This window comes from Nycticebus coucang, chromosome 2 (genome assembly GCF_027406575.1).
Source record: "Nycticebus coucang isolate mNycCou1 chromosome 2, mNycCou1.pri, whole genome shotgun sequence".
Taxonomy (NCBI): domain Eukaryota; kingdom Metazoa; phylum Chordata; class Mammalia; order Primates; family Lorisidae; genus Nycticebus; species Nycticebus coucang.
Window position 1 is genome coordinate 16113830 of NC_069781.1, and position 27800 is coordinate 16141629.

Consider the following 27800-nt stretch of genomic DNA (forward strand, 5'->3'; position numbering starts at 1 on the left):
CAGGCAAGAAGCCTGAGCCGGAGGCTGGGGCCCAGCAGGTCCGTCTTCCTGGAGGTCTCTTGTATATTCCCCATCAGAGATGTATGAAAGCTGGAGGTTGGCCTGTAATATTGAGTTCAGCCCTGGCTTTTTTGTTTTTACACAAGCTTACTTTCTAAGAAAGGAGGACTAGAGTGCCTTGGCTGAAAATTCTGTTCTTTCTGTTCTTTATCTGAATTTAATAATAAAGGTGATGGAGCACACAAGATCTGAGACTGGAATCATCTAAGAAATCTCTTTGAAAAGAATTGGAAAATGGCCTCTCCCCAGAAGGGACAGATTTCAGTGTCAATCTCATTTGATTTCATACATTCACCACACTTTTATTGAGGACCTCATCTGTCCTATGTGAGGAAGTGGGGATTCAAGGTTGAGTAAAAAGGCAAGGCAAGGCTCCCGCCTCCGGGAAGCTCACGGACTAACTGGTACAGGAGACAGGGCCATATGGGATGTTACTTTGTGAGCCATCTCCAAAATCAACGTGTGTAGCAATGTGACTGGAGTGGTGGAGGAGCCCGAGGAAAGAAGGGAGATTCAGCTACTGGCTGGGCGGGGGTGGGAGGCAGCTTTATAAAAGCAACAACATTTGGTGCATGGCTGGCCGCTGATTCCTCTTAGCTTCCAGATGTCCTCAGTCTTGGTTTTCACCCCTACCTCCTGGGCTTCTTCCCCTCATCCCCTCCTCTGTCCTCCCTCTCAATGTCATCATTTTCAGGCTTCAGCCCAGGGCCACCTTATTTCTTTTTTCTCTCTCTCTTCTTTCTTTCCCTGATAGCCTCATTCATTTCCTTCCAAATGGGTACAACTCTTCCTATTACATGTCTAGCCCACATCTCTCTGTTGAACTCCGGACTTAAATGTCCCCTTGCCTACTAGTCATCTCCATCTAGGAGTTTAGAGACACCTCTGCACTCTAACTTGGGCAATGAAGCAAGATCCCGTCTCAAAAAAAGAAAAGAAATAGACACCTACACATCCCCCTACATACACACAACATGGCCACCCATTCTTTTGGGCCTCCCCGCTCTGCTGTTGAACTCTTACCCACCCTGCACACCCCAGTGTGCAGACAGATGTCTCTGAGTGAAGTGGGGTCACTTATCCCCCAGCTTCCGAGGCTGTGGTGGCTCCTCCTCATCCCTTCTGTGCCTTCTGTGGCTCTGTCTGCCCCTGCCCACTATCCCCTTGTCTACCACTGCCCCTCCTGTGGTCCAAACAGTACGAGGTGAGACAACTTTGGTACTTTTTTCTCATTCAGGTTTTCTTGTTTTTTAAATATGAGCTTTTCCTCCTGTTGTCCTGTTGTAAATGCTGATCCTGAAATATTCTCATACCTTCTCACGCTGCTTTTTATCCTTTCCTCTCTCTCTTCATCCCTTGGCACTTGCCCTAATCATACCTGCACAGAGAGCCTTCCCTGACCACCTGCACTAAAGCACTTCCCAGCTGTTGTTCTCCACACAACACCCCTTCCAGGAAGAAGCATCTGTGCACCTATTGTGCGCTAACTGCTGGCATGCTTGTGAGTGTAGTGAGGCTAAACTGGGTGGATTGGGAAATAGGTGAGGCCTGGATTGTAAACTCAGGGTCACTACCCCCAGCAGGGGATGTGTAGTTAGCACAGCCAGGACATGGAGCTGGGGAACAGAGTGGCTCCCTGTAGCCATGTGCCAAAAGGTGGGGCCATCTGACTAAGGAGGCAACTAGGAACCATTTACAGTTACTCCCTCACCCTTCTCCACCCATAGTGGGTCTGGACACTTTCCCTTTGAGCCCCAGTGTGGCCTTAGCAGCCTTCCCAACACAAGCAGCCTCCTCTGTTAACCGGATTGGTCTGACTTGCCACTGCAGGCCTATGCGATTTAAGGTAGACTACATTTCTCACCTCTAGTTAAATATTCCTAAGTGTATCCCTTTAGACAGAATATTGGCAGAAGTATTCCTTTATGACCATATGTTGCTCTAGATTTCATTTATGTAACCTACTTTTCCCTCTTTTCTTTTTTCCTAGGAGAAAATAATGAATGTCAAAGGAAAAGTAATTCTGTCAATGCTGGTTGCCTCAACTGTGATTGTTGTGTTTTGGGAATATATCAACAGGTAATTATGAAACATGATGAAATGATATTGATGAAAGTACTGCTTTGACCCTGTTCTATTGGTATCAGCCAAGTCACCAGTCTGAGTTCAAATTAGGATTAATTCAAACCATAAATAAGGGATTCTACTCTTCCCAATCCTTGAGCCCTAGACTATCTTTAAAATCATGAGAGCTCCCCTATATAATAACTTTTGGTTATTTATCTTCCTTCCTGCCGTGTTCCTGTGTCTTAGTTTTTGTACTGGTAGGCTAGATTCAAATAGAGTGAGGTCAAATTAAGCCCAAAATGTAATTTTTTTGTTGTTGTTGTTTTTCCCAAAATGTACTTTTAAATAATTTGTATAGTCAAATGCAGAATTACCTTAGGAAATTTGTGGACAGGAATTTCATGAGAAGTCCACCCTAAATTTTGCAGTCCTAAAATATTTGCAGAGTTTAAAGGAGCAATTCAAGTTGTTGAATTTTGTTGCAAAATATACACTGAGTTGCTGGTGATTCATTTGTGCCTGGCTAAAACTTTTGGGTGTTATTCTTGTTTAACTCTGGAAAACAAAATATATTAAAGATTTCTGAGTTTTGAAATTCATCTGTGGCTTTATCTCAAATATCTGAGCTGCCTCTGTGCTTTTTGAAACTACAATGCCTTGGAGATTCGAGTTGGAAGAGGCTTTTGACAGAAAGAAGTCTCCACAAGCAGCTACAGAAATGTATGATGGCTTTGACTCAAGAGACACTGGAAAAGCTTAGCTCTCAGTTTCGAAAAGACTACTATACAATTGAATTGTACACAGCCTTCTCAACACCATTTGTATTTTCATGGTGAAGTGTTTCAGTGGCCCTCAAGTTCAGGATGGTGTTCTGGATTAACATTTGAATTTCTCTTTCAATTCTTAAATTCTAAAATTTAATGAGCCAGCAGGACTGTCTTGGCTACTAAAAAAGGAACTGCCCTTTTAGTTAAGTCAATAACAGAAGGTATCTCCAGAACACAGGAGCCAGATCTAAGCACTTCGGGAATGTTCTCTTGTTTCATTCTGAGCACTCATTGTAAGGAGAAACATGACAAGCTAGACTGTGACCAAACTTAAAGGATCTGAAAACTAGGTCTTTTGAATTGAGGAAACTGAGGGCATTGAGTCCAAAGAAGAGATGACTCAGAGTGGGGTGCGGAGGCCCCAGGGCTTCCATAGGCACTTGAGGGCTGAGGACATACCCTGACCACACTTTAGAGCTGGGCTGCCACTTACTTCCTCTGTGACCTTGGGCAAGTTACCCAGCCACTCTGTTCATTAGTTTCCTCTCTTTAAAAATGGGGATAATAATGGTGCCTGCCTAATAGAATTATTGGGAGGATTAAATAAATTCTTGTATAAAGCATTTGGAACAATAGATTTAATAAGCACTCAGTAAATTTTAACTGTCACTATTCTCGTAATCAGCTCAGGCTGCTATCACAAAATGCCACATACTCCATGGCTTAAACAATAGGAGTTTATTTCTCATATAGAGGCAAGGGAGTCCAAGGTCAAAGTGCTAGCCCATTCAGTTCCCCAGCAAGGGCTCTTCCTGGATGGCAGATGGCAACCTCCTCGCTGCATCCACACATGATGGAGGGAGAGTGAGTTAGGGTCTCTTCCTCTTCTGAAGGGACACTACTTCCATCAGGGGCATCCCACCCTCATGATCTCATCTAAACCTGATTACCTCTCAAAGGCCCCAGCTCCAAATACCATCGCACTTCAACATAGGAAGTGGGAGTAGGGCTCCAACATATGAATTGGGAGGAGGGAATACAAATATTCTTCCATAAGAGTCATCATCATTATCACCCCCATCCTCATCATTTGCTCCAGAGGACAAAACAGGAGAGGGGATTTTGACAATGGAAGGAAGATCTCTAGCAGTTGAAAAACTCCAACCCCCAGAAGAACAAATGCCCTTCAAGGATCCTGGGTAGAGTCAGAATGCTTATTTGGATAACCTTCAAGCTCCGAGTCTGAACATGTGATTGGATAACTTTGATGTTTTGAATTGTAGCCAGAGTTGTGCTTTGCTAATTTTGGAGGTTCACAAAATTAAAATATGGGAGCCAAAGGCCCAAATGTGTGTTTTGGCACTGGCCACTAGGAAAGAGGATTGTTTTTCAGTGCCGGGCATACTTTCCCTACACAGTGGCCAGGGCAGGTTCTGGCTGCTCTTCAGGACATAGTCTGGCACCCAGACTCCGGCCACATTCTTCTCTGATGTGTGGAATCCACTTGAACATCTGCAGGAGGCTTCAAAGGGAGCACTTTTACCACGTTATGATCTGGCCATACCATGGCTTGAGGTGAGCTGAGGATACTGACCTGAGACAGGTGGGCAGCCCTGAGATAAAAGGGATTTAAAAATAACTACATCAAACATGTCAACTTTTAGTAAATAGAACTGCTGTGAGTGAAGCACCTTAAAAGAATGTCATCCAGGACAGCATTTGATTTGAAGCTGGATTGAAAACAAATCTTAGAGTGTTAGAGCTACAGGAAACCTTAAAAGTTATAATTGAAATAATAATGGTGATTATGAAGACAACACTTACTGGTTAGTGAGTGTTTGCAAGTGCAGGACCTATGATCTGCATTACTTCCAATTCTTATGATGGCCCTGCCAAGTGGGTATTATCCAAGGTTCTTGATGAAAACATGTGGTCTCAGAAATGTTGAGCTAATTAATGCTCAAACTCTTATTTTCAGGAAGATTTGGGTCCCAGCCATCTGACTGCAGCTCATTCTCTGACCTACTATGTAACCTTTCCTTTCGTCAAGGGCTACCATTTTTTTTAAGTGACAAAATGGAGACTGAATAGATGAAGTGACTTAATAGTAAATTTATGTCTGTTCTGATTAGAACTCAGATCTTCTGCATCATTGTCCTTGTCTCCTTGAACTGAGTGCTCTGAGGGATACAACATGAACTAAATAGAACTCTTCTCCCGAAGATGTTATGATCTAGAAGGGGCCTGGGGCGTGACAGGGTGTGTGTATACATAACCCAGGGTAAAAGGAGATGAAGGGTATCAGAGGTAGACAAGAGGGCTGAGATAGTTCAAGGAGGCAAAGACTATATTTGGCTTGGAGGAGAATCCTTTATTTTTTTTTTTTTGCATTCATTCATAAATATTTATTGAGCACCTACCATGCCAGGCATAGAATCATATCAGGCAAGGCACAGGAGGGTGGCATTTGAACTGTGCCTGGAAGGATGAATGCATGTTAAAATGCCACTTCACTGTAGCTATTGCTGTGACCATCACAATGGTGAAGGGTTCTAGGAAAGGAGGGGGGAAAGGAGGAAGAGGGATTGGTAAACGTGGATCTGCAAATTCATGCCCTGAGTGCCAGCTGGGGTTCTGAGTACTGGGTGGCAGCACTTGCTGGTGCTTTAAGGAAGTCTCACTGTTTTCCTTAGTCAAAACAATGCCTTCTGCTCTATAGAAGGCTCCGAGCCAGGTGTGGCTTTAGGCTCTGCAATTGAGGCCTTATTTTCCGGGGAAGATAAATCCTAGGTGAGCAATTGCTAGAGGATGATGTCTCCACCCTCCAGGGCCTCCGTCATTACCAAGCACCTCAGTAGGTGGCAAAAGAGGACCCATCTATGGAACGTCTCTCCCTCAGTGATGCCACCTTGGGCAACAGGGAATTGTCTTCTTTTTTTAAAAAAAAATCACAATTTGAGATCCTCCAGAGACTCCTATCTTCTTGATCTTCTGAAGTTTCTGCAAGTGGAAACCCCCAGTCTTCTGCTATCTTTGGTTATGTCTCAAAGGAAGGTGAAAACCTGGAAGTAACTAAAACCCAGGCTCTCAGCTCAGCCTGGGGTTCAAGGATAATGGTTAAAAAATAAAAATAGCCTTTCTCAGAATTAAAAGTAACATGGTATGTTTTTATTTCTTATTTGCTTTTAGCTCAGAAGGCTCTTTCTTGTGGATATACCGCTCAAAGTAAGTGCTCCGTGTCCCAGTGACTGCCTCACGTCCACTCCTGCCCCCTCAACTCCATTCCCCACACGTCAGCCACAGTGCTCAGGCCAAAGTTGGGGCGAGGTGGGTAGGTCGTAGGGACTTGGGCTGTACTCCTTCAGCCCCCAGACGTGTCTGTAGAGCTCCACCACTTACATTTTGCTCTCTGTTCTCATCAGGGTCTCTTTAAGTGGTGTCATTTGGGGAACAGTACTATCTTGCATCCGTCCATTCTTCCGCCCTGTATATGTTATCTAAAGACCCAGGCAATAAAGTGCTCTGAGAATAAGAACCAGGGGCTCGGTGCCTATAGCTCAGTGGCTAGGGCGCCAGCCACATACACCCAGGCTGGCGGGTTTGCCCAGGCCTATCAAACAACAATGACAACTACAACAATAAAATAGCTGGGCATTATGGTGGGCTCCTGTAGTCCCAGCTACTTGGGAGGCTGAGGCAAGAGAATGGCTTAAGCCCAAGAGTTTGAGGTTACTGTGAGCTGTGATGCCACAGCACTCTACTGAGAGCAACATAGTGAAACTCTGTCTCAAAAAAAAAAAAAAAAAAGAATAAGAACCAGGAAAAAAGTTTGAGTTTCTTGCTCTACTAGTGTTTATCTTTTTTAATTATTATTTTCCGGAAAGAAAATGAGAGCCGTGTAAACCTTTCCCTTCTTATTGGACTTGATTGCCAGGAAGCTCAGTGCAAAGTATTGTACTTAACTGCTTGTACTTGCCCAGCCTTTGTTTCTGATGGAATCTATCCCCTGGGTTTTAAATCCGGGCTTCTCTGCTTACATGCCCCAGCACCTCGGCAACTTGCTCGAACCTACTCAGCCAATGTCTCAGCTGTAAATGGAGATAAAGGTAAAACCTTCCTTTGGGATGACCCAGATCATGTGAAGACACATACTTGGGTGACTAAATGAATGTTTCTGCTCCCTTTGAGTCTTTTATTCTTGTGTTGTTTCTCTGCTTATTGTAAGCTATCACAAATGCTTCTGAGAGCAGATGGGCTTTAAAACAGGTTTCTTAATACCAGTATGTCTGTTCATGAATTACCCCACCACCTTATCTGTCCAACTGAAGGACGTCATATCCCCCGGCTTCCCCCTCTTTCTGCCTTCTCCAGGAGTTTCCCAACTTGAACAGACTCCTGGCAGTGAGAGAGCGTGGAAACTTTCTCAAGAAGGTGGTTAAAAGTGGCCTTTAAGGGCGGCACCTGTGGCTCAGTCAGTAAGGTGCTGGCCCCATATACGAGGGTGGCAGGTTCAAACCCGGCCCCTGCCGAACTGCAACAAAAAAAAAAAAATAGCCGGGCGTTGTGGCGGGCGCCTGTAGTCCCAGCTACTCAGGAGGCTGAGGCAAGAGAATTGCTTAAGCCCAGGAGTTGGAGGTTGCTGTGAGCTGTGTGATGCCACGGCACTCTACCGAGGGCCATAAAGTGAGACTCTGTCTCTACAAAAAAAAAAAAAAGTGGCCTTTAATTACAGTTTTCTTTACTTCTTCTTCTTCTTTTTTTTTTTTTTATTGTTGGGGATTCATCAAGGGTTACATTGATTGCATTTGTTAGGTAAAGTCCCTCTTATAATTGTGTCCCACCCCCAAAAGATGTGTCATGCACGTCACTCACCCCACCCCTCCCTCCTTCCCTCTCTCTGTTCTCCCCTTCCCCTACTCCCCACAGTGTACTAGGTCATCAACTGTCCTCATATGAGAATTGAGTACATAGGATTCTTGTTTCTCCATTCTTGTGATGCTTTAACTAAGAATAATGTGTTTCACTTCCATCCAGGTTAATACAAAGGATGTAAAGTCTCCATCTTTTTTAATAGCTGAATAGTATTCCATGGTGTACACATACCACAGCTTGTTAATCCGTTCCTGGGTTGGTGGGCATTTCCATATTTAGGCGATTGTAAATTGAGCTGCGATAAACAGTCTAGTGTAAGTGTCCTTATGGTAAAAGGATTTTTTTCCTTCTGGGTAGATGCCCTGTAATGGGATTGCAGGATCAAATGGGAGGTCTAGCTTGAGTTCTTTGAGGGTTCTCCATACTTCCTTCTAAAAAGGTTGCATTAGTTTGCAGTCCCACCAGCAGTATAAAAGTGTTCCCTCCTCTCCACATCCAAGCCAGCATCTGCAGTTTTGAGATTTTGTGATGTGGGCCATTCTCACTGGGGTTAGATGGTATCTCAGGGTGGTTTTGACATGCATTTCTCTAATAATTAGGGATGATGAACATTTTTTCATATGTAAGCCATGCGTCTGTCTTCTTTGGAGAAAGTTCTATTCATCTCTCTTGCCCATTGATATATGGGATTGTTGTCTTTTCTTGTGGATTAATTTGAGTTCTCTATAGATCCTAGTTATCAAGCTTTTGTCTGATTCAAAATATGCAAATATCCTTTCCCACGGTGTAGGTTGTCTATTTGCTTTGGTTATAGTCTCCTTAGCTGTAGAGAAGCTTTTCAGTTTAATTAAGTCCCATATGTTTATTTTTATTGTTGTTGCAATTGCCATGGAAGTCTCTCCATAAAGTCTTTCCCCAGGCTGATCTCTTTAAGTGTTTTTCCTATGCTTTCTTTGAGAATTTTTATCCTTTTGTGCCTTAAATTTAGGTCTTTTATCCATCTTGAATCAATTTTTGTGAGTGGAGAAAGGTGCAGGTCCAGTTTCAGTCTTTTACATGTGGATATCCAGTTCTCCCAGCACCATTTATTGAATAGGGATTCTTTCTCCCAGTGTATATTCTTGTTTGGTTTATCAAAGATTAGGTAGCTGTAAGATGTTAGTTTCATTTCCTGGTTTTTCTATTTGATTCCAAATGTCTATATCTCTATTTTTGTGCCAGTACTATGCTGTTTTGACCACTTTGGCCTTGTAGTACAGCCTAAGGTCTGGTATGCTGATGCCCCTGGCTTTGTTTTTATTACTAAGGACTGCCTTAGCTATATGGTTTTTTTTCCTGGTTCCATACAAAACAAAGAACTATTTTTTCCAAGTCTTGAAAGTATGATATTGGTATTTTAATAGGGATGGCATTGAATCTGTAGATTGCTTTGGGAAGCAGTTGCTTTAACAATGTTGATTCTTCTCAGCCATGAGCATGGTATGTTCTTCTATTTGTTAATATCCTCTGCTATTTCTTTTCTTAGGGTATTGTAATTTTTTTTATAGAGGTCCTTCACCTCTTTTGTTAGGTATATTCCTAGGTATTTCATTTTCTTTGCAGCTATGTGAAGGGGGTTGTGTCCTTAACTAGCCTCTCATCTTGGCTGTTATTGGCTTATACAAATGCTATTAACTTGTGGACATTGATTTTATATCCTGAGACATTACTGTATTTTGTGATGACTTCCAGGAGTCTTGTGGTTGAGTCTTTAGGTTCTCTAAGTATAAGATCATATCATCAGCAAAGAGGGAGAGTTTGACCTCCTCTGCTCCCATCTGGATGCCCTTTATTTCCTTCTCTTGCCTGATTATATTGGCTAGAACTTCCAGCACTATGTTGAATAGTAGTGGCAATAGAGGACAACCTTGTCTGGTTCCAGTTCTAAGTGGAAAAGCTTTCAGTTTTACTTCATTCAGTAAAATATTAGCTGTGGGTTTGTCATAGATAGCTTCAGTCAGTTCAAGAAATGTCCTACATCTATGCCTATACTCTTCAATGTTATAATTGGAAAAAGATGCTGGATTTTATTGAATGCTTTTTCTGCATCTATTGAGAGGATCATATGGTCTTTATGTTTGCTTCTGTTGATATAGTGAATAATATTTATGGACTTGCGTATGTTAAACCAGACTTGCATCCCTGGGATGAAACCTACATGATTATAATGAGTGATTTTTTTAAACATGTAGCTATAAGCTATAATTTTATTGAGAATTTTTCTAACTATATTCATGAGTGAAATTTGTCTGAAATTCTCCTTGTTAGTTGGGTCGTTTCCTGGTTTTGATATCAGGGTAATGTTTGCTTCATAGAACAGGTTAAGAAAGATTTCTTCCTTCTCAATTTTTTGGAATAATTTCTGCAGTGTGGATATAAGCTCTTCTTTCAAGGTTTGATAGAATTCTGGTGTGAAGCCATCTGGACCAGGGCTTTTTTTGTTGTTGTTGTGAGATTTTCTTATTGTTTCTTCTATCTCAGTTCTTGAAATCATTCTGTTCAAGAGATCTATTTCTTCTTTGTTAAGTCTAGGGAGAGAGTGTGATTCCAGGTATTGATCCCTTTCCTCCACATTGTCAAATTTCAGGACGTAGAGTTTCTAGTACTACTCAGAGATGATCTCTTGTATTTCTGTGTCATCTGTTGTTATTTTTTCTTTATGATTTCTGATTGAGGTTATTAGAGATTTTACTTTTCTGTTTCTAGTTAATCTGGCCACAGGTTTATTGATTTTATTTATTTTTTCAAAAAAACCCAACTTTTTGTTTCGTTATTTTTCTGAATGATTCTTTTGTTTTCAATTTCATTAATCTCTGATTTAATTTTAGATATTTCTTTTCTTCTGCTGGGTTTAGGCTTAGATTGTTCTTCTTTTCCAATTCCATAGATGGCTTGGGAGTTTGTTGATGCATTCTCTTTCCGTTTTTTGTATGTTGGCATCTAAAGCAATAAATTTGCCCCTCAGGACTGCTTTTGCTGTATCACACAGGTTTTGGTAACTTGTGTATTCATTGTTGTTATGCTCAAGGAAGTTAATGATTTCGTCTTTTATTTCTTCCTGCACCCAACTGTCATTCAGCATAAGGTTGTTTAATTTCCATGCCTTTGTGTGGGGTTGAACATTTTTGTTGGAGTTGGAGTTCTATCTTTAATGCCTTGTGGTCTGAGAAGATACAAGGTAAAATTTCAAATCTTTTGATTCTGGTGAGGTTTGTTTTGTGTCCTAGGATATGATCAATTTTGGAGAATGTTCCATGGGGCGATGAGAAGAATGTATATTCTCTGGCTTTGGGATGGAGCATTCTATACACGTCTATCAAGCACAGTTGTTCTAGGGTCTCGTTTAAGTCCCTTATATCCTTGTTTAATTTCTGTTTAGAGGATCTATCCAGCTCTGTAAGAGGAGTATTAAATTCCCCTGTTATTATGGTGTTATGGCTTATCATATTGCTCAGACTGAGTAAGGTCTGTTTCAAGAATTTGGGAGCATTTAAGTTGGGGGCATAAATATTTAGAATTGAAATGTCTTCTTGTTGTATTTTTCCCTTGACCAATGTGAAGTGTCCATCTTTGTATTTTTGACTTAGTTGCTTTAAATCCACTTGTATCTGGAAATAAGATTGCAACCCCTCTTTTCTTCTGAATTCTGTTTGCCTGAAAAATTGTCTTCCAACTCTTAACTCTGAGTTTTATTTATCTTTTGAAGCTAGTTGTGTTTCCTGCAGACAGCAAATGGATGGCTTGAGTTTTTAATCTAATCAGCCAGTCTATGCCTCTTCAGTAGGGAATTCAAGCCATTAACATTTATTGAGATAATTGATAAGTGTGGTAGTGTTCTAGGCATCTTATTTTCTGGAAGTTCATTGCTTAGTTTTATCTTTTGCATCATTGTGGAATCTAGGTTCTATCCTTTAATTTCTGTGTGCTTACTTTGCTGGTGGTCCATTGTGATGGTCAGCGTGTAGAACAGGTTGAAGTATTTCCTGTAGAGCTGGTCTTGTGGTAAATTTCCTCAGTGTTTGCATATCAGCAAAAGATTTGATTTCTCTGTCTATTTTAAAGCTTAGCTTAGCAGGATATAGAATTCCGGGCTGGAAATTGTTTTGCTTAAGTAGATTAAAGGTAGATGACCATTTCTTCTGGCTTGAAAAGTTTCATTAGAGAAGTCTACAGTCACCCTGATTGATTTGCCCCTGTAGGTCAATTGGCACTTACTCCTGGCAGCTTGCAGAATCTTTTCTTTTGTCTTGACTTTGTTCAGATTTATCACAATGTGTCTTGGAGAAGCTCTATTTGAGTTGAGGCAACCTGAGGTCCAATATCCCTCTGAAAGGAGTGTGTCAGAATCTTTGGTGATGTTTGGGAAGTTTTCATTCATAATATTCTCTAGTATGGCTTCCATTCCTCTGGGCATTCTTCTTTCCTTCCTTCTTTCCTTCCTATAACTCTTATGTTTGAATGCTTCATGAAGTCCCATAATTCTGTCAGTGAATGTTCTGCTTTCTCTCCCTTTTTTTTCTACCTCTTTAACTATCTGAGTTATCTCAAGAGCTTTGTCCTCTACCTCTGAGATTCTTTCTTCTGCATGGTCTAATCTGTTATTGATACTTCCTACTGCATCTTTAAGTTCCTTAATTGACTGCTTCAGTTCCTTCAGCTCTGCCATATCCTTTCCATATTCTTCATATTGTTTGTTCACCTGTTATTTGATTCTGCTTTTGGATTTCCTTTTGATTATTTTCCACTTTCTCAGCAGTTTCCTTCATTGTTTCATCACCTGTATTTTAAATCCCCCTTCTAACATTTCTAACATTTCTCTATAGGTGGAATCCTCTGCAGAAACTTCCCATGGGGAAGTTTCTCTGGACTGGTTTTTCATGTTGCCAGAATTTTTCTGCTGTTTCTTTTTCATGAGTGTTTTCTTTCATCTGTTTGCTTGCCCTAATTTTCCTTTCACTTCCTCTTGGTCTTTAAGTTATAATGCCTCTGACCTAAGGTTTTGATGCGTCCTTTTGGTATAGAACTAAAAGGACGAGAAGATTGAAGAACAAGAAGGGTAAAAAGATTTAAAAAAAGAAAAAAGAGAGAGGAGAGGGAGTGAGTAAAAGGGAATATTGACAAACAGAAGAAAGGCACAGAAAGAGGGAGAGAGACAGGAGTAATAAAGGTATATAGTAGGGTACTTTGACCCACAACTTAACCCCCCCCGCCCCAGGGGTGCTGGGTAGGGTGGTTCCCTTGAGGTCAGCAGCTCTTTGCCAGCCTGAGAAGACACGGTATTCCACCTCTACCAAATAGAGAGGTAAAACAAAAATACTATAAATCAAACCAAAACAAACAAGCAGAAAACTTTACAGGATAAAATTGGGGGGGGGAACCACATAATGGGCAGAAACACTGGCAAAAATGAAGTTCTTATTATTAAAGAAGGCAACAATGGAAAATTATATTTACACTAGAAAAATGAAGAATGAAAAAAATGAAAAATCTAGGGGGGAAAGTTGAAATAATAAAAAAAAGGACAAGAAAAAAATCCAAAAACAAAGCAGTGTATATATCTTATTGAATATTGTCTGGGCAACAGGTGATCTGGAGTATGAGGTGCTTATCACAATGCTGATACAGCTTTATGAGATGGAGACTGGAGGCCTCTGCTGACTTCTTTGCCCTCAAACCCCACAGGGCTGAGATCCTGATTCTCTCTTCAGCCCGTTTAAAAGACATTTTGAACCATTAATCTTGGCTAAGCAGAGACTTTCCTGGGAAAGCATGTGTTGCTGAGATCTCTCCTGAAAGAGAGAGCAGGCAACCGCCTGCTTATCAGGTGTGCCAAAACCAGTCTCTGTCTATGCCCCTGAGGGCTGAGGCTGCAAGGCAGCTCTCCTACTGCCAAACATTGAAAGTTCCACTCTTCCCCTCAGTCTCAGTCCCAGCCTTCGGCACTGTTCAAAGTCACTAGATCACTTGCCCAAGGTCTTTCAGCCGGGGCCTCACTCTGAGACCCTAAGGGCAGAGCTTATAGGGCAGCTTTCCCACAATGGCTGTGCATGGCCCACAGCCAAACAATGATAGCTCCATTCCAGCCCAGCAGCTCAGTCTTGGGCCCTGGACAACACTTAAAGTCACCTGCAATCTTGGGTTTGCTGCCTGTAGCTCAGTGGTTATGGTACCAGCCACATATACCGAGGTTGGCGGGCTCAAACCTGGCCTGGGCCTGCTAAAATAACAATGACAACTGCAACAAAAAAGAGCCAGGCATTATGGTGGGTGCCTGTAGTCCCAGCAACTTGGGAGGCTGAAGCAAGAGAATCACTTAAGCCCAAGAGTTGGAGGTTGCTGTGAGCTGTACGCTACAGCACCTTACTGAGGGGCAACATAGTAAGACTCTGTCTCAAAAAAAAAAAAAAAAAAGGCACCCAGAATCATCTCACCGAAGTTCTCCCAAGGTAATTCAACTGAGTGCCCAAGTCCAAAAAAATAAAACAACCCACAGGGAAGGCCTTCCCTGTCTGCAATCTCACTGCTGTTGTAGGTACAGCTGCGGACCAAACAAATGCAACCACTTACCACTTCTCCACTGCTTTTGTCCTCCTCCTGGTGTCCAGAAGTCTCTCACTGTCTCCCTGCATCTCCAGAGGGATGTTTCTGGGCAAAACCCACAAGCCAGAGTATCTGGAGTCTTCTCTCCCCAATCTCACCCTGCCCAGTTGCACAGAAGCTATTACTCGGCCACCATCTTGCTCCAAATCCGTTTTCTGAACTTCTTGTTCAGTGACCCTCAGATTTCTGAGGCTGTTACTGCTGACCTGTGGACAACTTGAATTTTTCTCAGGCTGACCTTTATTAGCAACCCGAGTTCTGCTACTTAGCAAAAGAGATGATTCTTGGAAGTGTGCACTGGTTTTTCATTAAAACTATAACTTGTTATAGTAATTTCCAAATTACAAAACTGTTTTATGTATACTGTTTCATTCAGTGTTCAAAAGTACTTTCCTGGTAGGTTTACTATGATTAGCTACATTTTTCAGGGGATAAAGTGAAAATCCAGACAGGGAAAATGTCCTATCACTGTCACACAAATAATAAGTGGCAGATCCAGGAGTTGGATTTAGTTATTAACCCCGTCAAGTCTCACTCACCCTCTTCCCCCCTCATCCCCCAGCTCAGGCTCCAGTATGAGCTGAGGTCCGGTGGCTGTCCGAGGGAGGGGAGACCACGGAGCTTCAGATCTGTCCTTTCAGCTACAGTACTTCACTTCTGTTTTATGAATTGGCAGTTTAAAACTTTGTTTTAGTTTTAAATGATCTCTAAAAGAGTTCGAAGATGGCCTCATTTTCTAAAAATGTTTGTGATCTTTTTCATTTCTTAGGAACCCTGAAGTTGGTGACGGCAGAGCTCCGATGGGTTGGTGGTTTCCCAGCTGGTTTAACAATGGGTAATCGGACAGCGGTCTGTGTTTGCTCGTGGAGAGTCCTCATAAAGTGGTTCCATGTTCATGACCTCTCAGTCACTCATCTTTCTTGCTTATTGAAATAATATATGAATCTGTTTTGTGGATGGCACTAGGATATTTAAGTTTTGTTTTGTTTTCCAGTTAACTTGGGCCTGAGGCTTGAGCTAAAGTTTAGATCGCAAGAAAGACAATCGTAAACTAACATGGTGTCAAGTCTCCCTCACCCCCCTGAAATAACCTAAAGACTACTGAGTCATGAAATTGCTAAATGCACTGACTTGGAAGGGTGAGAAGATCCCTAAGGGGCTACTGTACCTTTTTATCAAAAGTGTGCCTTTTTGAATAACATTTAGTGTCTGGAGCTTGTCTCCAGCCTGTGACTTTGTGCATGTGGGTGTGATCTGCCTCAGAACACCTTTTCATGAGCTCTTCACCACCAGAGACTGCCTTCCTTGTCTTACCCAGCTGGCTTTCTCTTTGTACTAGGACCCACATTTACCAAGAAGAGGAAGAAGACATAGACAAAGAAAAAGGAAGAGAAAAGAAACAAAGAGAGAAAGATGACAGAGAAGAGCTTCAGCTATGGGACTGGTTTACTCCTGAGTAAGAACAGCAGTGTGGCTCCCTGTGCAGTAAATCCGTCATTTAGCAGGAGGTGGCAGAGGCAGTGTAGACAGTAGCGCCACTGAGAACATACCTGATGTGGGAGAAGGAGTTTTAGTACATTAGATCTTTAACAATAAACTTTAGATGAGAAACTGACATCTGGATATTTGGAATCAAATAGATCGGGCAACACAGTGATTCTGACAGCAATTGGCCAATGGTAGAAGATGATCCACAAAATATCAGGGCTAGAAGGAGTCTAAATGGACTACAGAGTATTGTAGAAAGGATCTGGAGTCATAGCAAAAAAATTCTCCCTGCAGTTCAGTTAACTATAAAATGAGAATGATAATTAAACTCTCATGGGGCCCATGAATTCATTCATTAAGCAAGTGTACTGTATACAACAAATGTTTATTGAAACTTATGATGTGTTAGCTGCTGTTTCTCAAACTGCAAGTCACTAGCCATTCATGTATTCAGAAACTAGCTTAAGGGATTCAAACAAGCTTTTTAAAAACCATTGACATAGAATAGACTATCACAGGGTATCCCATGAAGTAAGAGTAAGTATTGTTTAGTGGAATTTTTGTTTTGTGTATATGCTTATAATTTGGTTGTGATGGAAAATGTATTTCTCACTATGCATTATGGTCAAAAGCCACTGTTAGGCATTGTGTTAGGCACAGGAGACGTTCATCAATATGGTTAGATTTGGGAAGTTCACGATCTCATAAGGGCAGTAGAGGGAAAACTAATTTTTGCCAAGATTGTTAAGGAGGCGTGAGTGATCCAGGCAACTGGAGGGATGTGATTGGAGAGTGAGGACATGGGCACTGTCCAGGCTGACTACGAGGCCTGAGAGACTGTAATCAGGAAAGGGACTTGAGGTGCAGGCACAGACCTCGGAGGAGGTGAAGAATGTACGTATGGATTCAGCTGCCTATGGGTCATCTGGGCAGAGTGTCACAGGGTGCCCATGAGCATGGCAGAGGTGTATTTTGGGATTGTGGAATGAGACTTATCAGAATATAGGTAGAAGCAGGATGTGAGGGCCTGGGTGAGGACACCCAGCGTAGAACTGTCTGACAGCAGCGTTTAGGAGCTGGTCTCAAAAGACGCAGGAAGAGTATTCCTAGAGTTATGAGATCCCCAAGGGGCAGGCTACATGAGCCGGAGATGGTCACCTACTGCCTTCTCAGGAGAGTGGGGCAGTCTTACTGTGACACTTGTGCTTTGCCGAGTGGGGCTGGAAGGCAGGGCCAGGGATGAATTCCTGGAGGTGAAGAGGGACAGACCACGGCTGTCAGCTCTCGCTCTCTTCAGCCTTCCCCACGCATGGCGTCACCTCCAAATGAACGGCGAGCAGATTTTTAAAGACTATTGGTTTGAAGCAGCACCACATTTAAGTCTTCTCAGGGCACCAAAGTCTATTTCTTGCAGAAATGAATGATTGGAGGAAATAATGAACAAATAAAACGTATTTTCTATAATGTATCCTTTTCTACAAATTACCTAAAACATGGCAATATATTGTGCACACATGTTGTGACACTATATTGTTCACAAATGAAGAGATCGTCTGCATCGAGAGCCCCTCCTCTCCCCGACAGCACATCCTCATTTTCCTCCTACTTCTCCATTCTCTTTCTCAGTCTCCTTGAAGGAGGTCGTTCCCTCTTCCCAGCCATCAGGGACTAGAGTTTCTGGGTGCTAAGTCCAGCAGCCTCTTCTCTTTTCTTTTTACACCCCCTTCCCAATGTGCTCTCATCCATTTTCATGACATTAGATACCACTGGTGAGAGAATGAGTCTCCTACGTATATATCTTTAGCCCAGATGTTTCTTCTGAGCCCTGACTTGGCTCTGCCTGCACATCTAACATCTCTGCATGTCTCACGGGACCCATATAGATTTCTCAATCCCACACACCCTTATTCTTTTTTGTTTGTAAGACAGAGTCTTTGTCTTTGTCACCCATGCTGGCATGTAATGTCACAATCATGGCTCGCTGCAGCCTCAAACTCCTGGGCTGAAGTGATCCTCCCGCCTCAGCCTCTTGAGCTGCTGAGACTACAGGCATGTACCACCATGCCTGGCTATTTTTATTTTTATTTTTTTAGAAGTAGGGTCTCAAACTCCCTGGTTCAAGTGATCCTCCCGCCTCAGCCTCCCAAAGTGTTGCGATTACAGTCATGAGATACTGTGCCTGGACACCTCGTCCTTATTCTTCTCATTTCCCACTTTGGTAAGTGGCTCAAACCCGAGTCCAGGAGACCTATTCTGTTGTCTCCTTTACAATCTAATTCATTAGTTATGTTGGGCCAATTCCTCCTCTGAAATCCCTCCCACATCATGCTCTTCTCTCCACTCTGCAGCCCCATCCCTGTTCCTGTCACCATCAGCTCTTCCCTGGATCCTGGTCATACATGCTGCCGCTTAGAAGGAGCTCAGGCAGTGAGCTGTATGAATGTCACATCTTTTTCTTTAACCTACTGCATGATTCACAGAACTTTACTACTTCCGCTAACTAGCCTTTGGGTACCACAATGTACCCATAAATAAATACATAAAATTTAAAAGCTGCCAATAACCTAGAGAGGTGTGTGCTTTGGTTATGGAGGCCCTTTTATTTTTCCAGAAGTGTTTGGCCTGCACTGGAGGAAGTGTGAATGTTGGCATCCTGCGGTTGGTTGCCCTGTGTAGAAGGCAGGCATCTGAGCAGCTCTTTCCTGGCATTTTTTTCTCCTTTTAGAGCCCCACCTTTGTGATCTTGGGTCTCTCTGGCAGTTGACATGGTCAAAGACTAACTTTTGCTCATGTGTGGGCTGCTCTATCACCCCTCTTTTGGGGGGAGTTTTATGGATTTTCATGACAAAGACTCCTTTTTTTTTGTACGAAAGGTTTTTATTGGCGAGGGAGGGATGCTGCAGAGCAGCACCAAGGAGGAGAGAAGAGAGAAGGGAGAAAAGAGAGCGAGAGGAAAGGGGGGCGGGGAGAGATGGAGAGAGAGAGGGAGAGACCGAGAGACAGAGAGAGAGGAGGGGAGAGGGGGGAGAGGGCAACAAAGACTCCTTGACGCAGAGGTTCATCCAGGAAACTTACCTCAGTCTCAGCCTCCCTCCCTCCGTCTCCCTCCATCTCCTCCCCTCTACCTGTGTTTTCAGGCTATTGTCTGTCTTCTTGGCCAGGGGCACCAACATGTTGGAACTGTCAGTGGAATTGAATAATTAACAGCTGGTAAATAGAACATTTTAATTTTTAATTAAACATTAATTTTTAATATTGCTATGCTTTCTTCCTGCTCAAAGGAATCTTTCCCATCAAGTAACCAAACTGAACACCAGTTTTCCAACTCCCTCTTTCTAGAAGACGTGGACTGAGTGTTCTTGCAGTAGAGGAGCGTGTAGCAGGCTGACCACCTGTTGGGACTGTGAGATTCCCAAGGGGCAGGACAGGGTGTCATTTCTCTGATGTCAGTGCTTAGCAAGACAACCCAGTACAGAGCAGGGACCTAGGGGAAAGACTGGTGGAAGGACTGAATACCCTAATCTGGCCCTTTGTGTAAACGAAATGGCAAAAGACTTCATTTCCTTCGTCTTTCCTCCCACCTGCTATATTTGTAAAGTGGGGTGATGACAGCACCCACTTCAAAGAAGGGTTGCAAAGATTCAATGAGAGAGTGGAAGTCAGGTACGTAGCCTCTGGTGCATAGTAAGTGGACCAAATGTCCAGCTGGTGCGTAGCTGCAAGCCTTAGATAGTGGGCTGGGTTAGAACTACAGCAGAACCTCTGTAAGTTGACCACCCAAGGGACTGTAACAAACTGGTCAAAATACGGAGGTGGCCAACATGTACCGACAGCTACATGTGGTGTACGTCCAGTCTGTGAAAATTAGGTCAGCTTAAGGAGGTGGTCAATGCGGAGAGAACCTCAACTATGGAGGTTCTCTTGTACTATATGAAAGAACCTTGACAGGTGAAAACTAAAACTGCTGTGGATGGGGTGAGATCATTTACATGAGATAGTTTAAGCTTAGAAAGTTTGCTTATTGAAGTATAAGCTCTGGGTGTGGGTGTGTTTATGAGGTTATTTTTGGTTTAAAATTCTGCTATTCAACAGAGCTGGGGGTTTATAAAATTAAAAATATCATGTAAGCTTCTAAAAACAACAAAAATCTTCATCATTTCTCAGTCTGCACTGATGAAAATGCCAAAGCAGCTAAGTTGAATGGAAATACTGTTACCTTTAGATCAGGAAAAACCTGGGTTTTTAACCCCCACTTCATTAGCATAGCAAGTAAGTGTCTATATAGGAGCAATATAGGTGGCAGCTCAGAGTGCATACTCCAGAGTCAGACTATTTGGATTCAGATCCCAGCTTTAGCCCTTATTAGCTGTGTGACCTCAGGCAAGTTACTTAACGTCTCTGTGCTACAGTTTCTTCATTGCCAAAAAGAGGAATCAGTATAGTACCTTCCTCGGAGCGCAAGCCCTTCACACAGTGCCTGGCCCCATAGCAAGTGCTCATTGCTTTGTCCTTAGCAGCAGCTAGCTGTGTGGACAAATTAATGAATGAGCTTCTCTGAGCCTTGGTTCTGTTGCCTCGACAATGGACATGATACATCTCAGGGTTGTTGCAAGGAAATGAGAAGCGTGTACCCCGGTGCCTGGCACAGATGGCAGCTTCCTTCGTGTTGGAAGGAAACTGATGACAGCCATATTCTCCATGCACCACACACACCTGGAGCGCTGGGGGCAGAGTCAGGTCTGAGCTTGAGACTCCAGACAAGATAGGGCAGGCCTTGAGAGCAGCCCGAGCATGTTTCTCCACTCTGCCATCTGGACCAACCTGGGGCTGATTCCACTTGTGCGGATTCACTAGGAAGCAGGCCAGAAGCAGCGCCCCAGGGCGGGGAGGGGAGGGCAGAGTCAGCTCAAGAACTACAGGGTGCAGAGTTTGGTGACAAGGGACAAGAGGCATGAGGAGAGTCTCCTGAGACTCCTATTCCCTGCTGGGGATGATCCAAACATGCCCATCACCTAGCTTTGCTGATGAGTAGAGGCAGTTCTAGGAAAACCCAGCCCTCTGCCAACTATGTAAGGGCCAGGGAAGTTCTCATTGGCTGAGATATCTGATAACCCTGCCCCCATGGCCTCACCAGGGTCACAGCTTCACAGCCAGGAGGAAGTCACTGATTAGGACAGAGTTGAGTGAGGTGCTCCCCCAGTGGAATGTAAGAATACGCCATGCAGGGTGCTGGGCCCATAGTGGAGTTTGGATCTAAACAACCATGGGCCAGTCTCCACTTCCCAGTGGGGGAAATGTGGCCACTTCTCAAGCAAATGGGGGTTGGAGCTGAGAGTCCATCACTCCAGCCGCCTGGAGCACCCCACATCACAGGGTTGGTTTTATGCTGTGTCCTTGGTTCTATGTCACTTCCTGTGTTTGTGTTGGCCTGGCCAAGTCCCTTTAAAGTTCACCGAGTGTAGAAAACCTACCCTACCCCCACCCTTTTGTGTTCCTAGGAAAGAGCAACATGTTCTGGGGACAAGGTTTTTGCCACAGCCCTGTGTTGCAGCCTTGACCTTCTTGGGCCTCTATCAGGTCCTTTTCCTTCTGGTAGCCTTTGTATCCTTGTTCGTAAAATGGGTGGTAACACCAGGATCCAATTAGTCAGGGGCCCTTTTTGGCCAACAATCAGGTTCCTACTCAGATATTCCTTTCTGGCAAAAGGAAAACTGAAAAATTTTTTTTCTCTTTTAGCCTAGTATCACTCTCTCATCCCCTTGTATCAAGTTTTCTTGGGCTCAGATGGCACCCACAGGGATAAAATACCCAAAGATGCTGCTGGCAGCTTAGGATGGGGCTGGGGAGATAAGGAAAGGGATATAGAAGTAGGAGGAGAACCAAGAAAGCAGGAGGAGAGGAAAAGAGGGTATGAGAGTATAGGTAAGATTCCCAGGGGCTGGGCACAGTGGCTCATGCCTGTAATCCCAGCAATTTGGGAGGCCAAGATGGGAGGATAGTGAGACCCTGTCTCTTTAAAAATGCAATATATAATCTATTTATTAGCTGAGTATGGTTTTATGGACCTGTACTCCCAGCTACTTGGGAGGCTGAGGCAAGAGGATCACTTGAACAGAAGTTTCAGGTTGTGATGAGCTATGAGGATGTCACTGCTCTAGCCCACGCAACAGAGCAAGACTGTTTCATTAAAAAAAAAAAAAAATCCCCATCAGGGCCCCCCAAGACAGCCCTCAGAGGCACCTGCATGGAAGCCTCCTGTCCCTCACCCAGAAGATGCTGCACCTGCAAATGCACATCTCCCAGCCAAGTGCATGGGGTTAAGCTACAGTTAGGATTCCAGGACAGTGATTACAGATTACAGCTGACCTGTTTTTTCTTAAACAATCTCTGCCCTGCCTTAACAAAGCTGTTCTAACAGAGGGCTTTATATTTTATCACCAGGAAACGCCCGGAGGTGGTGACAGTGACCAGCTGGAAGGCACCGGTTGTGTGGGAAGGCACTTACAACAGCGCCATCTTAGAAAATTATTATGCCAGGCAGAAAATTACCGTGGGGTTGACCGTTTTTGCTATCGGAAAGTAGGTGTCACTGATAAAACTGTCGTTGACTTTTTCCTGTTCCACTGCAAAATGTTTGTGAGGGAACCCCTGGACTCAGCAAGGCTGTCCATGACTTGTCTGAGTTATTAGATAGGCTACTGTTTAAGAAGGATGGTTTCGGTCTCCTTTCTGCTGATGCCCCAAAAGCCTGGGAGCAAAACAGTAGTAGATGAGGGGACCCATTCCTGCCTCAAAGTGATGGTCTTGCACTGCAGGCAAAAATGCCCACTACACCCAGAAGCCAGAGTCAGCAGGAAATCCACAACCACTGCCTTCCTGATCTCCATGGCTCCCTTTGGAAATTCCACAAGTGCCAACTTCTAGACACCCCAGGAGGCATCATTCTTTCTACTACACTCCAAGGACAAAGTGATTTATTGCAAAATCTATGTACCTTGTACAAAGTGACCTAAGCACAGTGATTTTCCATGTTGGAACACAGATGAGCAATCTTCCATGGATTCTTTGGGTCATTTCTACCTCATCCTTCTGGAGGATTTGGCCCTGGGAGATTTAGCTGGTCAGGACTTCCTCTTCCAAAGGTTGCATAGGTTTCTAGTTTCAGTTTCCATCTCCCTTTTCGGAACATATGATGGAAGAAAACCACTATAGTCATTCTTACTTGAAAGTCCTAGCTGTAATAGTAGTTGTTAAATAGAACCGATTTTTGCTTTTATGGAACATTTTCCAGTTTGTTTTTCCCCAAAACAAAACAGAAAAATTGTTTTGTTTTGTTTTTGTCCTGTCTTTTGGGCCTTTCCACTTATATCTCTTTTGAAAAAGCCTCATGGAAAGTTGATCCCTTTGCCTTATACAAAGAGAGTTGAGCTTGGACTTTGTCAAGGTAGGACCTAAAAGAGAGCTCCGCGAAGATCTGATAGTCTCCAAAGATACCCTGTCCCAGCCCAGAGCCCAGGAGTCATCACTGATGCTGTCGTTAACAATACCAGTCGTGTTCCAACATCACTGAATGTGCTGATTCCAGGGGCCTCCGTGGCACCTCTAATAGAGAAGGGTAACAGTGGAGTTTTTACATTTTTTTACTAGAAGAATCTGCACTGTATGGGTTGGGAGCCAATGCCTGGCTCACATAATCCTTTGGTACAAAAGGGATAAGCCAGCCACGTTGCAGATTGATTTGATCCTGGTGTTTCCAAAAAGAGCAGGGTGTTGCCCACTGCCCACAATGGCTTCAACCATCCAACTGCAGCTCTGCAGAACTAAACTATAAATTGGACATCCTGGTGAAAGCTCTGTGCTCTCAGCTCTGAGGCAAGAGAGGACTGTTTATACTCAGCAGCAATAAATCCCTACAAGTGGATTTGGACTTAGGAGGTGTGATGTCTGGGTTGTTTTCAAGCAACAACGCATGGAGCCAACTACTGTGCTTTAATCTCTGAACAATGTTAAACCTCACAATGACTCTCCTCTGCAACTCCACACACCCTAGTATTGTTTTTCTAGATTCAGAGCACAATAGACTTTTCTTAAAGTTCCAGAGTATTATCAGCCACAGCCATATCAAATTTGTATTGTTCAGATATTTTCCCTCCTTTTAAAGAATCATTACTGCAAACACTTGGGTTTCCAGTTGCCAATATTAAAAGCGCATTTTATTCTGTTAGCAAAGAAAAGAGATCCAAACATTAACAAAAAGTGATGAGAAGTACCAGTCATTCTTACAAAACATCATGATTGACCAGTAGTGTGGTCAATAATTAAATTTAGTCCATAGTCACTGCCCATGAGTTTTAAGTTTGGATGCATTGTATTAAGCCATCTGATTTCTTTTTATTTTTTATGTAATCTCCATAGCATGGCTTTATAAGACAGACTGTAATTTGGACTTGCAGAAGACATCATTATAATGGCTTTTAAATGAATAGATAAATAGTTAAAATACTACTATGCACCTATTAGAATGGCTAAGATTCAGAACACTGACAACCTCAAATGCTGACGAGAACATGGAGCAACAGGAACTCTCATCCATTGCTGGTGGGCAGGCACAATGGTAACAGCCACTCTGGAAGACAATTTGGCAGCTTCTTACAAAACTAAGCATATTCTCACCATGTGATCCAACAACCATGCCCCTTGGTTAAATTAGTTAAAAACATCCACACAAAAAATCTGCACTTCGATGTTTATAGAAGCATTATTCATCATTGCCAACACTTAATTGCCAAGATGTCCTTCAGCAGGTAAATGAAAAAATAAACTGTGGTACAATGGAATATTATTCAGTGCTAAAAATAAATGAGCTACCAAGCCATGAAAAGACATGGACAAATCTCAAATGCATATTATTAAGTGAAAGAGGCCAGACTGGAGGTGCTGCATACTGTGTGCTTCTAACTCTGTGACATTCTGGAAAATGCAAAACTATGGAGGCAGTGAAAGATCAGTGGCTGTGAGGGGTTGTGAGGGAAGGAAGGCTGAATAAGCAGAGCACAGAGGGTTTTTAGGGCATGGGAACTATCCTGTATGCTACTATAATGCTGGATTTATGCCATTATACATTTATCGAAACCCAGAGAATGTACAACACCAAGAGCGTACCCTGATGTAAAAAATGGACTTTGGCTAATAGTGACATGTCAGTGTAGGTTTATCAGTTGTAACCAGTGTACCACCTGGGTTCAGGAACGTCAATGCTGGGAAGTGCAAGAGTGGGGGCAGGAAGTATTTGTGAACTTGCTATACTTTTGGTGCAATTTTGCTATGAATCTAAAATTTGTGTTTTAAAAAAGTCTTTTTGTAAGACAAAATACTGTTAAAATAAGGTTAAATCAAAGGTTGTTTACTATAGGATTTGCCCGGATTTTATAATGATGGTGTGTAAATAATGGATTGGTATTTTGGATGGCTATTGGGAGGCTCACAGGATGAGTGTGTAACTTGAAAGGAGAGCTGTGTCCCATAACCCATTCTCCGTATCACAGAGGGGGATATGAGAACACTGCTGTTTGGGCTGAATGCATCCCTGGTGGACCCAAGGGTCACATATCACTCTTATGTCTGGTCCAGTGGTAGCAACAGTAGGGGATGTGTTGGGGTTTTTGAGGGAGGCTCAAGAACTAGCACCCTCTTTGGCCAAAGTCTGAACCAAGCCATAAACAAAACAAAGGGGTATGTAAGGCAGATGGTAATAAATATCAACTTCATTACAGTTAAAGCTGGTAGGGAATATGGCTTATATCTGGGGTTCCTGGGCCCCCTAAATACTGAACAACAGAATTAGAAAGACTTAGGCACCCAGGCACCTACAACATTAGAACTATAGGGCTTTGGATGCGGGAACAGAGCTTGTACCTCTAAGCGTCCTGCAAGGCCCAGAGCAGTTGAGAACACATACTCCTAGATTTGCTGGTATCCAAGAGCAAGAGGAGAGGAGGGACAGGGCTGTGCATGCCCAGCTACTGTTCCAAAATTGACAGTCAGATAAGTCATTCCTCCTCCACCACAGATGAGGGACTGAGTGGTGAACTGAAGCCCAGAGTGCTGCATTAACTAACAGATCTCCCTGCACATGAAAACTCACATCTGGGATAAGAAGAAATCATTCCCCTCCCTCCTCTAAAATACACACAGCATGATTACAATAGCATGGGGTCTCCTTCAGGAATCCCAGAAGTCAAGTGTTTCCTTTCTTCTTTGTTTCAGGTACCTTGAGTATTACTTGGAGGAGTTCATAGCGTCTGCTGATAGGTTCTTCATGGTTGGCCACAAGGTTATATTTTACATCATGGTGAATAATGTCTCCAGGATGCCTCTGTTAGAGCTGGGTCCTCTGCGTTCCTTTGAAGTATTTGAGATCAAGGCTGAGAAGAGGTGGCAGGACATCAGTATGATGCGCATGAAGATCATCGGGGAGCACATTTTGACCCACATCCAGCATGAGGTTGACTTCCTCTTCTGCATGGACGTGGACCAGGTCTTCCAAGACAATTTTGGGGTCGAGACCTTGGGTGAGTCAGTGGCTCAGCTGCAGGCCTGGTGGTACAAGGCAGATCCTAACGAATTTACCTACGAGAGGCGTGAGAAGTCAGCAGCATACATCCCGTTCGGCCAGGGGGATTTTTATTACCACGCGGCTATTTTTGGAGGAACGCCCATTCGGGTTCTCAATATCACCCAGGAGTGCTTTAAGGGAATCCTCCAGGACAAGAAAAATGACATAGAAGCTAATTGGCATGATGAAAGCCATCTAAATAAGTATTTCCTTGTCAACAAACCATCTAAAATCTTATCCCCAGAATACTGCTGGGATTACCAAATAGGCCTGCCTTCAGATATTAAAATTGTCAAGGTATCTTGGCAGACAAAAGAATATAATTTGGTTAGAAATAATGTCTGACTTCAAATTGTGCCAATATTTGTCTCCGAAAAGCAACACCTAATTTTAACTTAATAAAAAATACTAACAAAAAAGCAAGATGACAAACACATACTATTCCTCCTTGTAACTTTGAGCCTTGTAATAGGGGTGAGTGAAATGTATGATAATTATATGTAAGTTCCCAGTGATTTCTCCTCTATTCTGGGTTTGGGGAAAATACTATCAGCTGAATCAAAAAGGACCCATGATAGAAAAAGAAAAAGGCAGAAACTCTACATTTGCCATAAAACATGCTGGAGAAAAAGGCACTAAGGGAAGTGTTTGGCAACAAGATACGGTATGGGGGGAGCGTCCCCTTGATTTCCAATTCTTTCTGTTTTTGAGGGGTCTAAAGCAACCCAGAGTTGCTTTACAGCAGGAAAACTCAAGCCTCAAAAGGCTCCAACAATGGATTGCTTCAGGCCATTTTTAGTTCCTGTCTTTTCCTCATTCAGGATGTTTGGCTTCCTTGTGTGAAAGATTGGGGGAAATTCCCAGGAGATATCATGGGGGTTCATGATTAGAGCTCCAGGGAACCCAAAGAAGCCAGTGGGTGCTCAGTGTGGCATGAAAACAAAGCTTCAATGTAAGTTTGCCATGAAATCGTGTAGAGAGTGGAAGAGAAGAGCTGATCTCTGAGGGGCAGTGCCACCCAGCTGGGACACAGGGCCTGGGGTTGGTGTTTTCATCATGGATGCAGGTGCTGAATGGGAGGCAGTAGAGAGCAGGGACTTGAATGGAAGTCACTTCTTGTTTTGTCCAAGTTGTATTCAGTCTATCAGACTCAGCAATTTGTGTCTTCAGATCCTTGGTGAGGAGATATAGATGGTGTCAGAGAAGGCAAAGGCCTGAAGTGGGTTGGAAAGGCTTGCAAGGGATTCTGTTTCCAGGACGTGGGCTTCACCAGATAGTTCCACCATTCAGCT

The 27800-nt window shown here is 43.2% G+C and overlaps 1 protein-coding gene across 6 annotated transcripts in view; it reads left to right on the forward strand.

Annotated features, from left to right (window-relative positions):
• Nucleotides 1–27007, forward strand: part of GGTA1 (glycoprotein alpha-galactosyltransferase 1 (inactive)) — an 87129-nt gene extending 60122 nt beyond the window's left edge. For all 6 annotated transcript variants that reach the window (XM_053564498.1, XM_053564523.1, XM_053564488.1 and 3 more), the window contains exons 2-7: nucleotides 2051–2139; nucleotides 6084–6119; nucleotides 15175–15240; nucleotides 15745–15861; nucleotides 22335–22472; nucleotides 26160–27007. In XM_053564498.1, coding sequence (XP_053420473.1) covers nucleotides 2060–2139; nucleotides 6084–6119; nucleotides 15175–15240; nucleotides 15745–15861; nucleotides 22335–22472; nucleotides 26160–26853 — 1131 coding nt within the window. In that variant the 5' untranslated portion in view covers nucleotides 2051–2059 and the 3' untranslated portion in view covers nucleotides 26854–27007. The remainder of the gene's footprint in view (nucleotides 1–2050; nucleotides 2140–6083; nucleotides 6120–15174; nucleotides 15241–15744; nucleotides 15862–22334; nucleotides 22473–26159) is intronic.
• The last annotated feature ends 793 nt before the right edge of the window (nucleotides 27008–27800 follow it).